This window comes from Buteo buteo, chromosome Z, assembly GCF_964188355.1.
Source record: "Buteo buteo chromosome Z, bButBut1.hap1.1, whole genome shotgun sequence".
NCBI classification, from domain to species: Eukaryota; Metazoa; Chordata; class Aves; order Accipitriformes; family Accipitridae; genus Buteo; species Buteo buteo.
Window position 1 is genome coordinate 42,249,530 of NC_134204.1, and position 21,064 is coordinate 42,270,593.

Below are 21,064 nucleotides of genomic sequence, written 5' to 3' on the forward strand. Positions count from 1 at the left end.
GTCAGTACAGCTCCATGCACACCTACAGCACAGTGTAAATAAAAATTCAGTGGCTCCCACCTTCTTCTTCATTGTATTAGTAATGCTACAGGGAAAGTTCTCATCATCTGCTGCTGTCTCCCAAGAAATCAGTCCCCAGCTGCTATTTTAAAGAACAACAGACCAACACCAAGCATTTAAAAAAATTAAAAAATCATCACCAATGTGAAAATACATTTCTAAAGAGGACACCGCTGCAGACATGATCTTCGATGCTTCTGTCAGCTAGCTCTACATAAAATTTCCAACGATGGGGATATTTTTTAGCACTTTTTCAACAGGATAAACTTTAACCCATTTGAAATCAAAAGTCCAGACACCAAGAAGCTGTATCCAGGAAATAGAGTTATGAAGTATTTATGTGCAATAGAAATTATTGGTAGCATGATTATGATGAAGCTATGAAATTAGTAACATGGCAGAAGCTACAGCCTTGATCCTCAATGCTCTGAATGACACAGAACGTCTCTGAGATTTTAGGACGCTCTGCTGGGACCCACTAAGCTCACTGGGGCTCACTGGCAAAGTCAGGTCTGCATCAAGAGGCTCAAGTTTCAAAGCTCATTAATGCTTCAGGCTGAAATCTCATGTCATTGATCACATTGATTGGAATAAATTATGTAGTGAATTAGCTCAGAAAACAGTGGGGTTTTGAATAGTGGGGGAGTTTTTCATGTGACCGCTAAACCGTACTGACACAGTCCAGTTCTTCTTGCTTTAAGAAAGTGTCTCTATCAGCCCAATCCCACAATTTAAGTAAAATTTCAGGATGACAAGTGAATAATAGCAAGGAGGGTTTTTTTCCTTTTAAAATTTTTTTTCAGTCACTGAAGTGTTGTTCTCTTCTTGTTAAAAGGTTTTTATAAAGTACTTGGCGTTTGGCATGTAAATATTAATGCTGTTTTTACAAAAATGGGATTATCACCATATTGGCTGCTGCTATTGCTTAACAGCTGGCTCTGCAATGGAAAACTGGGTTTTTAGTTTTAATTAATTTTCAACCTCCAGATGGTGATGGAAAATACTGTATCACCCCAAAATTGGTAACAAAAAAGACAGTTGTCAAGACTTCATTGGCCAAATCAAGTAGATGGCAAGAGATGCTGTACCTAAAGCTCATGCATGAACAGAATTATGTTGTTACTTCCATCATAAAAAAGGTTAGCAGTGAGCTTCACTGAAATTAAAATAGATTATTACCAAATTAAAAAAAAAAATTAATGAATTTACAACTATGTTGTTCGAAAGTTCCCTGCTCTGAATCTGTCCCAGGGATTCTTCCATTTTCACAGAAGCAACATCTTCGCAAAAGCTAATATATAACATAGAACTTCCAATACATAATGTATATTACTATAATGATTATAATGGTATGATATATAATAATGTAAAATACATTAATTATATATTTTCCCATCCTGAACTCAGATGAACATTGAAATCTCAAGTTCTGAGCCAGCAATCTTGATGAGTTCTTGGTCATGCCATTCTAAACATTTTGTTTAGTTTCAATTCAATTTTTTACTTTTGTTATAAGGCATTAAGTTACATTTACATGGACCTTCCTACAAGCAACCTTCTCAGTTGTTGCTCTTTTCCTTACATGTCTGTTTTTAACCTTTGAAGCATGCTCCTTGTGTTTAGTCAATTGTCACACTTTGTGAGGCCAAGTGAGAGACCTGAGTTCAATTCCCATTTGTCCTGGTTTTGGCTCGGATAGAGTAAATTTTCTTTCTAGTATCTGGTACAGTGTTATGTTTTTGATTCAGTATGAGAAGAATGTTGATAACGTGCTGATGTTTTCAGTTGTTGCTAAGCAGTGTTTATACTAAGTCAAGGATTTTTCAGCTTCTAATGCCCAGCCAGCAGGAAAGCTGGAGGGGCACAAGAAGTTGCGAGGGGACACAGCCAGGGCAGCTGACCCAAACTGGCCAAGGGGTTATTCCATACCATGTGACGTCATGCCCAGTATATAAACTGGGAGGAGCTGGCCTGCAGGGGTAGATTGCTGCTTGGGAACTAACTGGGCATCTGTCAGCAAGTGGTGAGCTATTGCATTGTGCTTGACTTGTTTAGTATATTTCATTCCTTTTATCATTATTATTGTCATTTTATTATTGTTATCATTATTAGTTTCTTCCTTTCTATTCTATTAAACTGTTCTTATCTCAACCCAGAAGTTTTCCTTTTTTTTTCCCGATTCTCCTCCCCATCTCACTGGGTTGGGGGGAGGGAGTGAGCGGCTGCATCGTGCTCAGCTGCTGGCTGGCGTTAAACCACGGCACCATTTCAAGTCCATAATCATGTAGTTCAGCAGGAGCTGGAAGCACCGCTGAAGCAGCATGCCTGTCTCCAGACTGCCTGGAATTGCTTTCCAGCAAATCTAGCCAATTAATAAACAATCTTGACAGGAGAGAAAGATGAGAGCCCCAAGGGTATGCAAGGAAAAAAGGAAACAGAGGCATCCAAAGGGAAGTAAAGGTTACTTTGCAGAATGTGGCCTCTTAAACTTACAACAGATTATCAGTCCTTTAGGCTTCCTATACACAGCAGCCTGCTTTGCCCATTAAAGCAAGAAGCGAACCTGGGCTCTCTAATTCATTGCCTTATCCTAGCTTTGGGGGTGACAGAACAGACATTTTGAGAAAATACTGGGTGAAACCCTTGGTCCACTGGAGTCAATGAGAATTTTTTCCCTGGTTCCACTCTGTCAGTATTTCGGTTCAGTACTAGAGATCGATATTTGACTTGAATCATTAATGGCTTTGAAATACATGATGTGCATTTAGCTAAATCACAGAGATAGCAGTCTCAGAACTCTTACTAATCTTGAAATTGTCACAGATTTTTCTTTCACTATATTTAGTTTTCTTTATTCACTGTCAACCACAGGCAATATGATGAAAACAGGCTCCTCTATTAAAAATTTACTGGATTGCTTACAGTACTGCGCAATTTTAATAGCCAGCAGTACAGCAATGGTCACAGAGAGATACTTGGGACAGAGGCAGTGGGAGAACTATCTTTTCCAAGAAGTCACTATACAAGTGAACAGAAAAGACTGATTCCTGCTTCTTTGAGAACATGCTATCAGAAAGATAAATGAAGCTTTCTTTTGTGGAAGCCTTATTCTAGTGGGTTAAATAAATCTTGGCAGTTTTTCAAAGGAAATTGTCTTCTGCTCAGTTTTGCCATCAGTTTTCCAAGCTCACCCCCAAACCTTCCAAACATCAGTGTCCTTATCTCTACTGCTCTCACTACTTCTTACTCCTCAAGTTAATATGTGATTTCATAGTATTTCCTTCAGCTCCTTCTAAGTCTTCCTACTAAGGAAAAGGGTAATCCTTCCCTACAGCAAAGGTAAGAGCAAGAATGATCTGGTATACACAAACACTAACACACCCTGAGGAGCGCGCTGCTAAGTAAAAGTTAGCATAGTCATCTGCTGCCTCCTGACCATTGCATCACTGCTGAGCTTCACACAGCTCTGTAAGACAGGACAGCTTCTATTAGGAAGCAAATTACCCCCAGTCCTCATAAATTTTACTGCTGGCACACATCCAGCCACAGCAGCAGCAGTGAACTATGTTATCCTGCCTAGCCAACACTCCTATAGTGCTCCATGAATTTCACCAATTATTCTTTTTTAAATGTAGTCACTCTTCGCTGTTCACATATGGAAAGCCATATAAAAAGCTATTTTCTTTCTGGAAAGACTGACACTAATAATGTGCTATCAAACCTTTTTGTACTTCTGTCGTGGTTTAAGCCCAGCCAGCAATGAAACACCATGAGGCCAATTGCTCAGTCCTCCCTGCCTGGTGGGATGAGGAGGAGAAAATATAAAGAAAAGATTGCGGGTCGAGACAAAGACAGGGAGGGATCACTCACCACTTATGGTCATGGGCAAAAGGCAGGCTCAACTTGGGGAAGAATCAAAATCAAACTACCAACCAAATCAAAACAAGGATAATGAGAAGTAAACCCAAACCTTACAACACCCACACCTTCCCCCCCACCCCTCCCTCCTTCCCAGCTCAACTCCTCTCCTGTTTCTCTCTCCCTCCTCCCCCCCAGCAGCGCAGGGGGACGGGGAATGGGGCTGGGGTCAGTTCATCACACCTTGTCTCTGCCGCTCCTTCCTCCTCAGGGCCAGGACTCCGCAGTCTTCCCCTGCTCCAGCGTGGGGTTCCTCTCACAGGAGACAGTTCTCCACAAACTTCTCCAGTGTGAGTCCCTCCCACGGGCTGCAGTCCTTCACAAAATTCTCCGTCAGGGGTCCTTTCCGCAGGCTGATCATGCAGGCACAGATTGCTCCACGCCGGCTCTCCCACAGAGTCACGGCCATCTTGGGGGGCCTCCCCCCACTCCGGCGTGGGGTCCTCCCCGGGCTGCAGGTGGGCCTCCGCTCCCCCGCTCCCCTCCGTGGGCTGGGGGACACAGCCTGCCGTCTCACCAGGGCTGCAGGGGCATCCCCTCCTCCCCCGCTCCTCCTCCCCTCCTGCCGCACTGACCTCGGTGTCTGCAGAGGGGTTCCTCTCACATCCCGATCCCCCCACTCACGGCAGGTTCCCCCTCTTAAATCTGTTCTCCCAGAGGTGCTACCACTGTCAATGACGGGCTTGGCCTGGGCCAGCGGCGGGTCCGACTTGGAGCCGGGGAAGCTTCCAGCAGCTTCTCACAGGAGCCACCCCTGCAGCCCCTCCACTGCTACCAAAACCCCACCACACAAACCAAAACAACTTTTTATGAGGCCAAAGAAACCTCTAGGGTTTATTATTTCTGGTGTTTGTACATTACTGAGACAGGTTTATGTCTTTTCTTCAGTGTTTTAATGCTAGCAAGCATCCTCATAGTTCTCTTCCTGCTGCTGCTTTTGCTTGCAGAAGAAAAACAGTACAGGAGGGAATTTTACCACCAGTCACAGACTTTCTTAAAACCCACCTGAACACCTTGGGGAGTTATTATGCTTGACATTGGGATGAAGGGGACAGCGACCAGCAGACATCAAGATTTTAATCCACTACTTCATCCTCATTTTTCTTTACACTTTCTGTTTCACAATTTTAATTCCCTCCTCCATAAAATATTCAATTTTCTTAGACAATGTGACAGACACTTTCTGGATGACAGCAGAAAATAATGCAAACTGCATCCTTTACTGACCCTTATTCCACTGCTAAAAGAACTTACTTCAGCATAGTGTGCAAGCATGAACTTCAGTTTTTCTAAACAGGGACATGTGAATAAACTGTAGATTCAGAAAAGGCCTTAGAAGGCAGTTACTGAGTAAATGCCTCCATTAACTTTGGACAATCAATTCAATTGTCCATTGGATGGGATGTCGCTATCACTGTTTTGAGTACAAATGATGAGTTTCTTTATTCTTCAGAGATCATAGAAACATAGAATGGTTTGGGTTGGAAGGGACCTTAAAGGTCATCTAGTTCCAACCCCCCCTGCCATGGGCAGGGACACCTTCCACTAGACCAGGTTGTTCAAAGCCCCATCCAACCTGGCGTTGAACACTTCCAGAGGCATCCACAACTTCTCTGGGCAACCTGTTCCAGTGCCTCACAACCCTCATAGTAAAGAACTTCTTCCTTACATCTAATTTAAATCTACTTTCTTTCAGTTTAAAGCCACTGCTCTTTGTCCTACATACCCTTGTAAATAGTCCCTCTCCAGTTTTCTTGCAGCCCCCCTTTAGGTATGGGAAGGCTGCTAGAAGGTCTCCCCAGAGCCTTCTCCAGGCTGAACAACCCCAACTGTCTCAGCTTGTCCTCACGGGAGAGGTGCTCCAGCCCTCTGATCATCTTTGCAGCCCCCCTCCTAAGTTGGGGGCCCCAGAGCTGAACACAGTACTCCAGGTGAGGTCTCACGAGAACAGAGTAGAGGGGAAGAATCACCTCCCTCGAGCTGCTGGTCTCCCTTCTTTTGATGCAGCCCAGGATAGAGTTGGCTTTCTGGGCTGCGAGCACACACTGCTGCCTCATGTTGAACTTCTCGTCAACCAACATCCCCAAGTCCTTCTCCTCAGGGCTGCTCTCAATCCATTCTCTGCCCAACCTGTACCTGTACTTGGGATTGCCCTGACCTGCATGCAGGACCTTGCACTTGGGCTTCTTGAACTTTGTGAGATTCACAGGGGCCCACCTCTCAAGCCTGTCAAGATCCCCCTGGATGGCATCCCCTCCCTCCAGTGTCGACCGCACCACACAGCTTGTTGTCATCAGCAAACTTGCTGAGGGTGCACTCAATCCCTCTGTCAATGTCGCCGACAAAGAAGTTAAACAGTGCCGGTCCCAATACTGACCCCTGAGCAACGCCAGTCGTCACTGCTCTCCCCTTGGACATCAAGCCGTTGACTGCAACTTTTTGGGTATGACCATCCAGCCAGTTCCTTATCTACCGAGTGGTCCATCTGTCAAATCCATCTGTCTCCAATTTAGAGACAAGGATGTTATGTGGGACAGTGTCAAATGCTTTGCAGTAGTCCAGGTAGATGACATCAGCTGCTCTTCCTTTATCCACCAACGCTGCGGAAGGCCACCCATTTGTCAGGAACTATTTGCCCTTAGTGAAGCCATGCTGGCTGTCACCAATCACCTCCTTATTTTCCATGTGCCTGAGCATATTTTCCAGGATGATCTGCTCCATGATCTTGCTAGGCACAGAGATGACACTGACTGACCTGTAGTTCCCCGGGACTTCCTTTTTTCCCTTGTTTTAAAAGTGGAGGTTATGTTTCCCCTTTTCCAGTCAGCAGGAACTTCCCCCAACTGCCACAACTTCTCAGGCATAATGGATAGTGGCTTAGTAACTTCATCTGCCAGTTCCCTCAGGTACTGTATATGCATCTTATCAGGTCCCATGGACTTGCACACCTTCGGGTTCCTTAGGTGGTCTCAAACCTGATCTTCTCCTACAGTGGGCTGTTCTTCATTCTCCCAGTCCCTGCCTTTGCCTTCTGTGACTGGGGCAGTGTGGCTGGAGCACTTGCTGGTGAAGCCTGAGGCAAAAAAGTCATTGAGTACCTCAGCCTTCTCCATGTCTTGGGTAACCAGGTCTCCTGTTTCATTCTGGAGAAGGCCCACATTTTCCCTACTCTTCTTTTTACCACTGACATACCTATAGAAGCTTGTGTTTGTACCATACATAAATATATGAAGGTGAAGTACATACCTAAAAATAATGAACCTAATTTCTATACCCTGCCAAGTGGTATATGAAACAACAACCAGCAGGCCACAAGGAAAGCTTCTATGTGGGAAGCAAACACCCACTAGAGAAAGCCCCAGATTCAGGAGTGACTTCTAAAATCACGGTCACAGAGATGGGTGTTACAGGTTCAGAATGCAAACTTAATTTGCATAAACCAAAAGTATTTGACAAAACAAAAAAATGAGCAGAGAATGGAATCCATGCTCAGGGTACAGCTATCCATCCAGACGTTCAGATTAAGGGTGCTTAATTTTCTGATACCATGCAGGCTTAATTAAGCATAAGCTAGGAAACAGACTATTCAGTGAAGGTAAGAGTCGCATTTAGTGAAGAATCCAAGAAACTTTCCTGAGTCAAAATTATGGCCTTTCAGAAGTACAAGAATTCAGGCAGAAGGACACTTCTGAGAGCAGAGTATCTGTTACTTAGACTTTGGTTCGGTTCTACCAAAGCCTACTTCGAAGATGTAAATCTTTGGCGCACTCTGAGCATGATGACTAGCCCTATTAGGCCATCCAGAAACTCTGTTGCAATAAGAACAAGAAAAAAGCCTTAGTTTCATCTCTTATGTGATGACACCAGCATTTCTGTGCTAACCTCCCATAGGCTGGCAGTTCTGCTGTATCACATTGTTTTAAACTTTGTTGGCCAAGAAGGACAGTTAATTTCAGACTTAAAAGCTGCACACTGAGATATGTTTTAAGAAGGAACTTGTGTTTTCAAAACTGTCAACGAAACACATTAGAAAGCATTTCTAATTACACACTTCTACCATATCAGTTGCTATTTCTTCAGCTGTTTATATGAAGAGGTTTAATGAAATTGACATATAATCTAGAAATAATTATTCCCATATGTGTTCTGTCCTTTCTACCATAATATTTTTTGTGTGATTGCTTTGATTTCAAAGGAGTCAAGGCCTCTGTGATCATGCTGTGGGCATGCATAGGGACATCTGCATGTGTCTCTGCTATCCCCTAAAAAGTCTGAAGTCATTATCTAACTGACTGAAGACATAACCTTATTAAAAGTTTATTGAACGTCAGTGTCCTGGGTTCAGCTGGGATAAAGTTAATTTTTACAGGAACCTGGGGGGGGGGGGATGTGCATAGCCGGGGCAGCTGACCTGAACTAGCCACGGAGCTATTCCATACCATGTGCCATCATGATCAGTATATATATAGGGAGCGGGCCGGGGGGTGGGCTCGACTTTCGGCGGGGAAGTGGCGGAGCGTCGGGTCCCGGGTGGTGAGCAGTTGCACTGTGCATCACTCTTTTTGTATACTCTGTCATTAGTACCGTTGGTGTTGTTGTAACTTCTGGGGTTTTTTTGTTGTTGTCCCAGTAAACTGCCCTTATCTCAACCCTCGAGGTTCCGTTTTGTTTTTTTTTTTTCCCTTTTCTCTCCTCCGATTCTCCTCCCCATCCCACCGGAGGGGGGCGGGAGGAGTGAGCGAGCGGCTGCCTGGTCCTTTGTTACCGGCGGGGCTGAAACCACGGCAGTCAGCTACCAAGCACATGGGAAACTGAGAGGAAAGCAGCACTGTAAAAGCAATCTCTACTACACATGAAATCCTCATACAAGAGCAATATTTTTAATAACATTAATGGTGGAAAAAACTTCCATCAGTTTTCACACCTTATCAACAATATAGTCTAACAGCAAAACATAGACCCAAAGGAAAGTAGATTCTCCTGGTTCCATGCTCCCATAAATAATTGTTAATGCGGATGCTGAATAACTTCCTTGCTTTACTTTACTTCTACAGGCTTCAGCATCACTAGTGTTAAGGACAAAACCAGCCACTGCTATGCACTGAAAAGGCATTTGGTATTAATCAAGTATTAAACAACAACTGAGTCAGATAAGAAAAAAGCCTATAGCGGAAACTATAGTGACTATATATTCTGTACCAAGAACTACTGTATCCTTTCCTTGCAGGATGCACCATATTTCATCATGCTTTTAAGTTTCTACTGAAAACACTCTTACATTAACATGGTCCAGTTTTGGACTTTAGACATTAAATCAGTCTAGGAGAATATGCTAAGTTCTAAGAATAATGAATGTACTACATCTGAATGTACTATTAGGTACAAGACTCAAGTTTTTACTTTGGAGACTTACAGGAATTCCTAATGAACAGCAGAGTTGTCAAAACTGATCTAACAATTCATAACAATAAGATTTAAACCCCCCTATAAATCCATGGCCATAGGAATGATTTTTCTAGTGCCAGTGTAAGTTAAAAAATCAGATTCTTTTCTTGAGGTATCTAAAAAAGAATCTTACTGCTTCAGAGTTATCTCAACTCCATTATGCTGATTTGTAAAAATCATTTAAAATCAGATACCTAGACCAGTTTTCTTTTCCTTGCTAAGAACACCGTGGGCACGTAAGCATAGCAAGCCAAACCCTAGGATGCTGCCTGCATGTAATTAATCAGCATGACTTAAGCAGGCTCACTATCTGGCAGCTTTTAATTTAAAATGCTTTATGGGAGACAGAAGAGTTGACAGCTGATTTGTTCATGTCAGATTTGCAAGCCTGCAACTAGCCACCACCTCTTCTAAACAACCCTTCCTTTTCCCATCCCATTCACCATTTATTGTGAGCACAGGTGGTAAGCATCTTTTGATTTAAAGATTTTCACTAGAAATTACTGGTTTGTCAAAACCCAGTTTATTCATTGAAATTAGTTGATTTTGATGAACTCCCAGTGAAACCCTGCAGAGATGATGAAAGAAGGCGATTTTCAGGGTGTGAACTACTTATAAGCAAACCACCTCGAAGTCAAAGGATGTCTGGTTTTCCTAGATCCACAAATCCCAAGCCACCCTTCCACACTGTCACAGTTTAAAGTAATGTGGATGCAAAACAACTGCTTGGGGATTTGCTTCTTGGGTTTGCTTCTTCCAGATTTCTCTGTTGTAGAAAATTTCAAAATTTCTACTTTTCCTTCTGGAATGGAAGTTAGAAGCTTGGAGGATTAGGTGCAACAGAAATGTTGTGCCAACCAGCTCTACTTTTGATAGTTTTGTTGCCTCAAGCCTTCAAAAGACTGATTAATAAATAAGAAGGTGGTGATAGTTTAAAGAAAAAACCTAAAACATTAGAAGTGTGGTATGTTTGCTATTCAAGGACTGTTTAGATTATGTGTATTCAAGGTAAAGCTTATCTAGTTTAAGATTCTGCTTACAACAGAAGATGCTTAAAGAGTCACAGACTTGCTAATTAAGGACATACATCCTCCGAGGCGATGGCAAGAGAAACAAAGACCCTGGTGTCCTCAGATGATGCATGACCATAAAAGGACAAAAGGAGTAGGGGTATTCTTCTTCCCCAAACAACCACGGAAGACCACCGAAGGAGAACCCCATGCAGACGTAGAAGAGTCTGGGATCATTGCTCAAGAGAACAACACTACATGCTTGCTCAACGTAATGAACATGCAATAGTTAGGCAGAACCTATGTATTAGATAGGCGTGGTGTTTTAACTGTAGTGTATAAGTATGGACTGAAAACCTCAGTAGGTGTGCTCGATTTGTGGAAATCTTCCACCTTGCACCCTGCGCAGAATGTCTCCTCTCTAAACATACTGTGTGTGTTTCGGGAGTTACTTTCTGATCAGGTAGCAGATTCAAGGTCAAGCACTCAGCATTTGATTTACGTCAGACTGTACAGAACAGGGGAGTACTCATCTTCTGCTAACCCTTCTGAAGATTTGCCTCTTTCTTGAGGGCAGTAAATGCTAACCTGCATCAATAAAAGTTGTCACTGCCCTACCAAAACAGAGCCCCTTTTATCTCATACTCTCCTCTGTGCTGCCTGTCTGGTTAGATTGAAGCAACTTCAGCCAGGGGCAGTGTCTGAGGGCAACGTATGCTCTGCGTATGACTCAAAATCTTGCCTGTCAAGAAAAGCTAAAGTCCAATACAATTTTAAGACTGCAAGTTTAAGCCTGCAAGTAACATCTTTATATTTCAGAGTTCATGAGAGTGGGGTTTCTGTTTAGGATGGAGCCAGGACTTACCATATATTAAAAATAGCTCACCTATAACAGTGTCTAGTCTTGTAACAATGCACTCTTTGAAAAATGTGTGAAAATGTTTAGAGGGGAGGTATTTTAACATCCAGGGGAAGATAAACCACAGCTATTGGAACTATTCATTCCTGAAATCTTAATAAAATGTGAACTGTTTTGGGTGGGAAGAGGGGTAGCAAAAAGCTGTGCTTTTCTATCACAGATTATTTGTACATGCTGTTTTCAGGGTTATACTATCATATACAGGCATGCCACCTTTAAGGGAAAAAAAGCCTACTGCTAAAATTGCAAAACTGTTAGTGAAAACTTCAAAGAGTAAAGTCTAAAATAAACCGCAAACTAATTAAAACCTGGTAATAGAAGTTGTGAACATGACATGTATTCTACACTGAGCTGACAAGTACTTGAGAGAAACTTGAAAAAAAAGTAAAAAAATCAGTCTTGCATTTCACACAAACAGTATGTTTCCACATGTTTGATATCACATGTGTTCTTTTGGGTAAGTGCAGTTTGAAAGGAGTAACAAGTACAAAGCAGTTACACCTCTTAGTTTTATTTGTACTGGGAAGTTTCTTTTGCTGGCCACAAGAATTTCACTGTATCAATGCAATGCCAGGTTCCTCTTTGTAAAACTGCAGCATGTCAGTTGCAGATGCCCACAAGAAATGAGGTCAGACTTCCACACTTGCATCTCTGGAGCTATTCTATAAGTCCACTGTAGCAGTTACAGCCTCCTGGTTGTAAAAGAAGAGGAGTCAACAGCAGAAGCACCCTTTCCAAAACGCTACAGTAAATGGACTCAAGAAGGTCACCTCTTTCTCCATCTGGTGACACTGCAGAGAGACAGCAGGCAGTAGTAATGCTGACAGCACAGAGGCTGCAATTCCACCCAAAGGCAGGTGCAAACATACTCAAACTGCCTCAACTGCCAGTCCAGTCCGAACAGACAAAAAATGCTGCTCTCACCTGACTACAGCTTAGAAATAACCACAAAAACCATGATTTTCCATCATCCTTTCCTTTTCTCTATGAGCAGCACCTCTTTCTGTCTCTGGGCCTCAACTCCCTCCTATCTTCCTTCCCAGCAGTTTTGCATTAGGCAGAGATTGTACTTCACTTCGATCCCTCCATAATCTCATCACTGGCATTGTATCAGGACTGGCAATACCATCAGTACCTGGCTTTGGCCTGCGTTCCCTGGCCACATGTTTCAGATTTAAAGGTAGCTTATGAAGTCTATGGGACTCCATAAAAGGAAGACAGACTTATTCCTGCAAGGAAGTGGCCTTATAAGCTTCCTGCATTGCAAAACATTCCTCATTTGGCTCATACCAATCAACCAAGAACCAAGTCTCTGTTTTTAGAAGGGGAGGAGTACAGTGATACTTAAATCATGTAAATATAATTAGTAGTTCAGACCTGAAAGTCCTGCCACCTATTCATAATGTCATACTCTTCAAAAGCATTGATAACAGGTGAACAGAAGACTCTTGAAAGGAAACAGGTTGGTTTTTCCTTACCCTGATATTTGACTCAGTCCTCTTTCACTGTTGAGAAGCACCATTTCCTCCTTCATTTCTTGTTCTGTTGCTACGTTATTTCCGAGTGTCTGTTGAGAATTTGCTTCCCATGTATCATCACCACCAACCACCTGCAACACACATGTTCCTGTGATGGCCAAATTCTCATTCTCGGTGGTCAGGCTGTCTGAAGGAGAATAGCCTCCATGTTCAAAAGGTTTCTGAAGGGTAGCTTCTACCTGAAATTCTGCTGGAGTGTCAAGAATCAATTCCTGTGCTTCAACAGCTGCCAGTTCTTTGTCAGAATATCCGGACCCTGATTTTGGCATCTCTGACTCGGCAGAAATTTCTTCAGGTGATATGTCACTGACTTCATTTTGGCCCAATATAATCCAGCCCTCATCTTGCCCAGAGCTTTCCTGTGATCTCCTTTCATCATCCAGTTTTTGAGGCGCAACAGAAGAACTTTTCTCTTCTAAGTGAATAGAGTCCCTTTCAGTCCCACAAACAGAATGATCTTCCCTTTCATTAGTAATGGAGATTGGCTGAAAGGTATCCAAGGAGCCCGGTGAAAAGCCTTTATGAGATTCTGTTTGTTCAGCTACATTAGCTTCTTGAAATGCAAAAACACTTTCGTTTCTTTCAAAGGTATCCTCCGTTGAAGGTATATTTTCTTTCTCAGTAACAAGGATGTAATCCGACTCCAGTGAAGTTGTATCTCGGTGCACCTGCATCCTCACATCTTCCTTACCCTCTGTATTTTTCAGTTCAGGGCTCTCAGAGGAATTTCTTGGCTTATTCTCCCTACAAAGTAGGGAGTCAGTGCCAGCTTCTAAAAGAACAGGCAAACAGAAACTCCTTTTAGTTTTTGAATTACTTAGTCACTATGATTTCTTTAAATCAGTACAGTGAGATAAAGCTCTTCTCAGTTTGCTTTGCTCTGTTAATGTGTACTTGAATTTTATAACGTCATCATCATCATTATTGTTAAAGATTATACATTAACACTGCAATCATTCCTAAAGGACAAATGATTCAGTCTCCCATATGCTAGGCCCTGTACAAACAACAAAAATAATGTTCCTACTTCAATGCTTAAAAGCTTTAGATCTGTCTAGAAGGGTGACGCTAGAGGTCTTCCCAAAATATAGAATTTTGTACATCAGGGAGACCTACAAACTTCAAAATACACAAAGCCTCATCATTTAGCAGTAATACTCCAGACATTTCCTTCTTTCTTTGTCCTATGAACTTGCTCTGGGAAGCAGGTTTTCTTACCATCAGGTGATCTTTTATCTCCACCTGGCGGTGAGTCGAGATCAGTTGTTTCTGCTTCAGATTTTCCTGTCAAAATCTCAGAAGCTCCTAGAGTTATTTCAGACTCGGTGAGTGAAGATACTGATGTGTGATTTTCCTGAAGGCACTCTGTGGATGTTTCAGACACCTGATCTTTAATGCTGTTGTCTTTGGTCATTAGGATGTCTTCTGCACCTTCCAAAGCAGTTGGCAGTGGTAAGGGTTTTTCCAAAGAAACACTGTCACAAAATGGCTGCTGTAACAAGAGGTCATCTTTTGCACACTCTCTGCTGCCAGAGGGTTCAGCATCAAAAGATACACAGGATGGTGGAGTACACACCACTGGTGATTGGTCAGTGGGTGTTTCCTTAAACACAGGAACATAATTTTCAATTACATCTTCAGATTCTTTTGCTATGTCATCAACCAGTTGATTATTTGAATTAGATTCATGGCCTTCATTACCACCAGGCAGAAAGGATTTGGGAAAGAATATCTGTTTATCCTTTGATTCCTCTTCTGCTGCTTCATTGACTACTACTGCCAGTACGTTCATTCCACCACATGTGCTTGCCGGGACATTAGTCACTGATGTATTCCTGATGTTACGTTCTACACCTGTCTCAGATTCATCCACACATTCTTCTAACACGTCTAGCTCATCACCAGTTATTGCTGTATGGTCAATATCAGAATATTTTCCAACTTCAGCCAAGGCACTGATTTCTTTTAAGCTTTGTTCTGCCCTATCAAGTAAAGTGAAATCCACGGGAACCAAATGCCTTTGGGAGGTCGCTATTTGAGCTTCATCAGCTGGTGATCCTTGATGGCTTGCACGAGTAAAATCTTCATAGAACGTGTCTTTCAGACCTAAGGACGTCACTTCTAAAACTTCATTGGTAATTTCAGCGGACTCAGTTGAGTCAGTAACAAGTTTATTTTCTACAGCATATTCTTCCAAAATTGCAAATTCAGGAGGCTCCTGAGTATTAGAACAGATTAGCTGATAGTATTCATTGATCTTTCCCTGTTCATAGTCCTGAGGGCTACCAGTTTCAGACTGTGTCTCTACCTTCTGCATTAGTAACTGACACTTTGAATCAAAATTTGCCTCTTTTTTCATATTTGACCATGTGTGAATCTGCTGACTACCTTTGTCTTCAGGCTCCACCCCAATCTGAGAAGGTGGGGTAAAGGCATGCTTAGCTTCATACTCCTGGCATACATCAGGACTGCTTGATGTCTCTGAACTATTGTCCTGGTCACAGTGACTTAATATATCGGGATTTTCACGATCTGATTTCAAAGTGACAATCTGCTCAGCATTAGTCCACAGGTCAGGTTCCACTGAAAACAGCTGATTACTTTCTTGGGTGTTATCCTGTAAAATATCTGGGATTTGGGGAACTAATATACTCCACCCTGGACTTGACTTCTCTGTCATTTCAAAAGATAAATCTTCTAGAGTGAAAGCACTTGGCAGGGAGTTGTGCATTTCTGATCTTTCACAGGTGTCTTGCTGTTGTTCTTGAGGAATGAGACTTGCATTTCCCTCATTGTCTTTTGGTAGATCCAGTACAGTGATTTCTTGAACCGATGCATTTGGCATACCTCTTTCCTCATCTGAAAAAGGATTCTGTGGAGTCAGTTGATTTTCCTCATCTGTAGGAAACAACTGCTCTTTCAAGCCCCTTTCTTCTTTATCCAGTATGAAAGGATCAAGTTGTTTGAACTGTGCAGTGTCTTGATTTATTTGACTATCAGGAATATTCATAGGATGTACTAGCCTTTCATTTTCTTTTTCATCACAGTACAGGCGGGGAGGCTGATTTCCATCATTACTTGCATTAGCGCAATGTGCTTCTGTTCGTTCTTCATCTTGTGAAGGTGATGCCCAGGAGTCCTTCTTACTATTTGTTAACTGGTTTGTTGCAGAGTGACTTGAAACAGAATACTGATGTTCAAATTGCTTTCCTTCACAAGGTTGTGAATTCCACCATTCTGAACTGTCATCTGGAAAACCGAATGTTCCTACTGTGGATTGTGGATCAGTTCTTAAATCAGCTTCCAATGACATACTCCACATATCTACAGCTTTTGAAGAATACTCTTCTTTATCACCAACAGCAAAAGTCAGTGTAGTATCTTCATTCATTTGATACAAATATGAGTCTTCACTGCTACCTGTTTTGTCACTGAAAATGCTCGCCTGACCTTTTTTCTGAAGTGCTTCCCAGTGACCTAAATATTCAGAAGTCTCATTATGCTCCATTATAGTAAAGTCCTCCTGCCCTACTTTACTAGCTTTAATTGTTTCATGATTTTCATTGAAGATGCCTACCTGGACCTCCTCTCCCACCTTAGTTTTTGCATCTAAATTACCTTCACTTGCTTCAGGACTTGTTGCCTTGGATTGAGCATAATCCTCTCCAATTTCAGATGTTTTGTGCTGTTTGTTTTCATATGTGGAATCTTCATGAATCACTTCTGGACACACCTCTGAATTCTCTGAATCCTCATTTATGTCAGGACTTGATAAAGAAGATACAGTATCATCATCCACATGGGCATTCCAAAAATCTAAGCTTTTAGGAACTTTGTTCTGTTCAGTGCTTGTTTCAAGTCCTTCTTCACATTCATTCCCAAATTCATTCCTTTTATAGGCATCTTCAAGATTTTTGTTATTTTTAATATCCCACATATCCCTACTTCTTTTGTGATGACTGGCAACTGGAAGGTCTCCCCACACATTCACAGATGCATCACTTAAATCAGGACTTGTTCCACTTGAGTGTGCATAATCATTCATTGAATCACTCCACATATTATCTTCTTCCAAAAAACTTTTGATCTGTATATCCTTTGAAAGGCTACTTGTGGTGTTTGCCATTTCAAGGACTTCACTTGCCTCAGGACTTGTTCCAGGAGACTGCAAATCTTCACATGGCTGTGAATTCCAAGTAGTTTGATGAAAACTGTCATTAAGCATTACACATGGCTCTCCACAAAGATTATGTGCAGGTTCTAAACTTTCAGAGTTTTCATTTCTCCCAGAACCTATTTCATGTGAAAATGAATTTTCCATCACAGACATATCTGTAATGTCAGGAACACTGACATATCCAGAAGAAGAACTCTTCTTAAAATCATCTATGAAAGACTTTTCATGAGTCCTGTTCAGTTCTGAGCTATTTTTGAAAGATACTAACTCAGAATTACAAATGTCTGGATGGTTAGGAACCACTTCATCTAAGTCTTCTTTCATTTCTCCCAGCACTTCTTGCGGTTCATTCATGAAAGGAATTGATGTGGCTAGGCGACAACTATTCTTTCCAGATTCATTCCAGATGCCTGAGCTTCTGGGCATTTTAGAATTGTTTTCAGGATTATCACTACCCTTATCAGAACTTTCAGAGATACTTTCCATCTCAGGACTTGTTGCATCCTCTATCACTGCAGTCTCCTTTTCAGCTTTCTCAGAAAGCAGCTGTGATGTTTCACTGTAATTGTAATTTTGTGGTCTGGAGTCATCAAAACATTCATAATTTCTGCCTTCCTCAGAAGCACTTGAAGAAGATTCTACGTTATTCTGCGACAAGTCTTTTCTCTCTTCCTGACAAACTGGATTACTTTGATTGGAAAAGGACACATTCTCTGTGACTAACACTTCCAAACTAACACTACTCCTCATTTTTTCTGGGGAGCTGGGAACTTCAGTTGTTGACCTGTTTTCTTCTGAATCTGCGGTACATGAAGATTCACTGTCCTCTTGCACTGGTTTATTACAAATGTCACTAATCATTTGCTGTCCACTTGTCTCATCTGTTCTCTTATATTCCTCTTTTCCTTCCTGTGAGATGACAATGGCATTGTCCCAGCCTTTGTCACAACCCTGCTCACTCTGTAAACTCCATGAGTTCAGCTGCTGCATTGATTCCTGACTATCCAGCTTTTCATCAACATCAGCAGTCTTTTGTGCTGCCTTCTTACTAAGTATCTCACTCCCTAAGTCACATATTTTCATATCCACACTATTCCCAGTGTCTGAAGTTGGTGTAGATGTGTCTGTGTCATCTACAGGAACACTGCTCACTGTTTCTACAATTTCAGCTGCACTCTGCCTAGTATTTAATTCATTCTGTGGTGGTGATAAGTCATTCACTGTTCGATTGTATACTGGTGTTATTCTTCTGTTTTCAGATATAGAAAAATTATTTTCACTGGTATGTATCTCAGTTGAAAAATATTGATTAGGTTTAGCAGAGGCAGAAAGAGCAGTAATTTCAGAATTTCTTTCTTGTAACTCGGTGACATTATTTAGGGGAGTGTTCCAGATGTCTATGTTTCCAGCGCTTGAAAAAGGCATGCTTCTAGGAGATAATGGTTCCTTATTTGCTTTCTCAAGTACTTTTGGGTCAGTCAAATTTGGGTTTATCAATTTATCAGTAACTGTTTCTTCATCAAAATCTTTGTCCTCATCTTCTCTTTCTTCTTCCACATATGTAGGCGATATATAGGAATCAGATGTTGAATAATTGGTGTCTGGTGGAGAAACAACTAAATCTTCACCTATATTTGATGAACTAAGATCTGAGTGTTTATACAAGAAGGTATCCTCCCATGGCACCACTACTTCTGTTACTTCTTTCCTGATGTTTTTATCATACATATTCCAGGTCTCTATATTTTCAAATTGTTTTGGTCTATGTTTAGAGTCACCAAATACAGTTTTTTCCTCTGTTTGCAGCTTTGAATTATTTTGCATATTGTTGAAAACAGAATTTGTATTTTCAGATTTTCCATATTCTTCTACTGAATAATACCTTTCTTTATCCCAGGCTTCTGGAGGTACCTGAACAGGTGGATTTTCAGTCTCATTGTCTGCTGTGATTTCTGAAGAATCTGACAAACTAGTTTTTGGTATGGCCCATTCCTCAGGAATATTCACTGATTTTTTTTCTCTATCCAGTTTGGGCATGTTCCATACATTTTCTGAGGATCTAGCAATATCTCCTGCATCAAACTTAGTCCAGACTTCGTAAGAGTCTCCAGCTAGCTGACTACCTTTCCCTTCACCACTACACCATGCATCTGACATCATAGATGTTGGCTGACTGACCTCCCACGGGTCAGTAAAGCTCTCCGGTTCTTGCTTTGTCTCCTCTAAAGAAGCAGTTTGCAAATGCAAATGTTCACTGTTTTTCTCTTGATTCTCATGGTTCCAATTATCTTGTTTAAACTGATTATCCCACAGACCTGCTCTCACATATTCCTTTTGCTTTGGCTGTTTTTGGAGGAACACAGAATCTGAGGCTCTTCTATCAATATGTCCTCGTAGCAAGGGACTTTCTTTACCATCTTTCCATAAGACAGGGCTCTGAAATACAGATTCCTGCTCACTTGAACTCCACGTATCAGCATTTTTGGACTCTAAGTCAAAGCCATCCCACCAGCTTCCATATCTAACACGAGACTGAGAATAATCTGTACCATCAATTTCATTAATTTTTTTTATGACATCTTGTGGGAAAAATAAAGGCTGCCCATTATCTAATGGTGAAGTTTCTACAAGACTGTTCATAGGAGTTGGTGGAATTCTTGAATCAGTGGATTTCAACATTTCTGGTGAAGAAGAATCACCTTCAACTACATCAATCAAACTTGAAGTTTTCTCACACATTTCTCCTGGATTCTCATCAAATTCGGCTGAATTGTCTTCCTCTTTTGTTGTCACAAGTAAGTCAGCTGAATAATTAGCTGTATCATTTTCTAGCAGGTTTGCCTCATCAAGTTCTTTATGCACAGTGAGTTGTTGTCCTTCTGATGAATCACTATTGAGGAAATAGTCATCTGCTGGGGAACAATCAACAGAACGAGAAGATGACTCGGATGGAGCTGCAACCACAGGTGCTAGATCAAAATTGAAAAGGTCAAAGTTATCAGTACTGTCTCTAGACTGAGGTTTTTGTTCTTCAGCTATTGCTCCTTCAGGAATAGGGCTATAGGAATCAAAGCCAGGCAGAAGACTGTGATAGGTAGCAGCACCTTCTGCAACAGGGCTATCATCACTAAGGAAAACAGAACTCTCCTTGGAAGACCGGCTGCTTCTAATGGTAGCCAGTCCACTGTCTGGACTCACAAGGTCTACATTAACATCAACGTGGGCTTGCACAGCTCCATTTAGATCTTGAGGATTTTCTATAATATTGGCAGAACTGGGCTGTGGTTCTACATCAGAACCATATAACTCCATAATACCAGAAGATCCTTGTGAAAGTGGAGCACTTCCAGCAACAGCTTCAGTTGAAGAAGTTCTACTGTTTGACACCATTTCTGGTTGTCTTCTATTTATAACTTCCTTAACAAGAAGAAAAATTTGATCACAGGTCACCAAAGAATTTTCTTGATGATAAATGAGAATTTGGTCACATCCACATTCTACAGGATCCAGCTCCAAACAAGGATTCTGACATTCTTCTAATTCACAGCAGATCTGTTGAAAAATAGGATGTTTCAAAAGCCATTGCAATCATGGGCATAAGGGCACATATTGACTAATTCACTGTGTAACACAGCCATACCTATCTATTCCTATTAATCTATTTCTTGGCCATTTCGCTGTAACAGCCTTATGATGATCTAGATGAACTATTAAAATAGAAGATCAAGCCATAATGTGTATTATAAAATTGGTCAGAATATTTACTTGAAATAGTATCATTTGACTTTCAAGATCACTTTTCATTAGTAAAAAAAAATCCAAATAAATGTTTAGTTGTTGCCTTGAGAAATCTGAGTAAAATACATAAGGGTTCACGAGAAAAGTATCTTTAGAATGTGATCATTAGATTAATAAAATAAATACATTTATATTGACTTCGAAAGCAACAGAGTCATTTAGCCACCTGCCCCTAAAATCAGAAGTTTTTAAGACTGAG

At 41.4% G+C, this 21,064-nt stretch overlaps 1 protein-coding gene across 1 annotated transcript in view; it reads right to left on the bottom strand.

Moving 5' to 3' along the window:
- The window catches only part of PRUNE2 (prune homolog 2 with BCH domain), a 146,914-nt gene that overhangs the window by 44,393 nt on the left and 81,457 nt on the right, over positions 1–21,064 (bottom strand). The window contains exons 8-9 of the mRNA XM_075020057.1: positions 14,109–20,619; positions 12,831–13,662 (exon numbers count right to left, since the gene is read on the bottom strand). Coding sequence (XP_074876158.1) covers positions 12,831–13,662; positions 14,109–20,619 — 7,343 coding nt within the window. The remainder of the gene's footprint in view (positions 1–12,830; positions 13,663–14,108; positions 20,620–21,064) is intronic.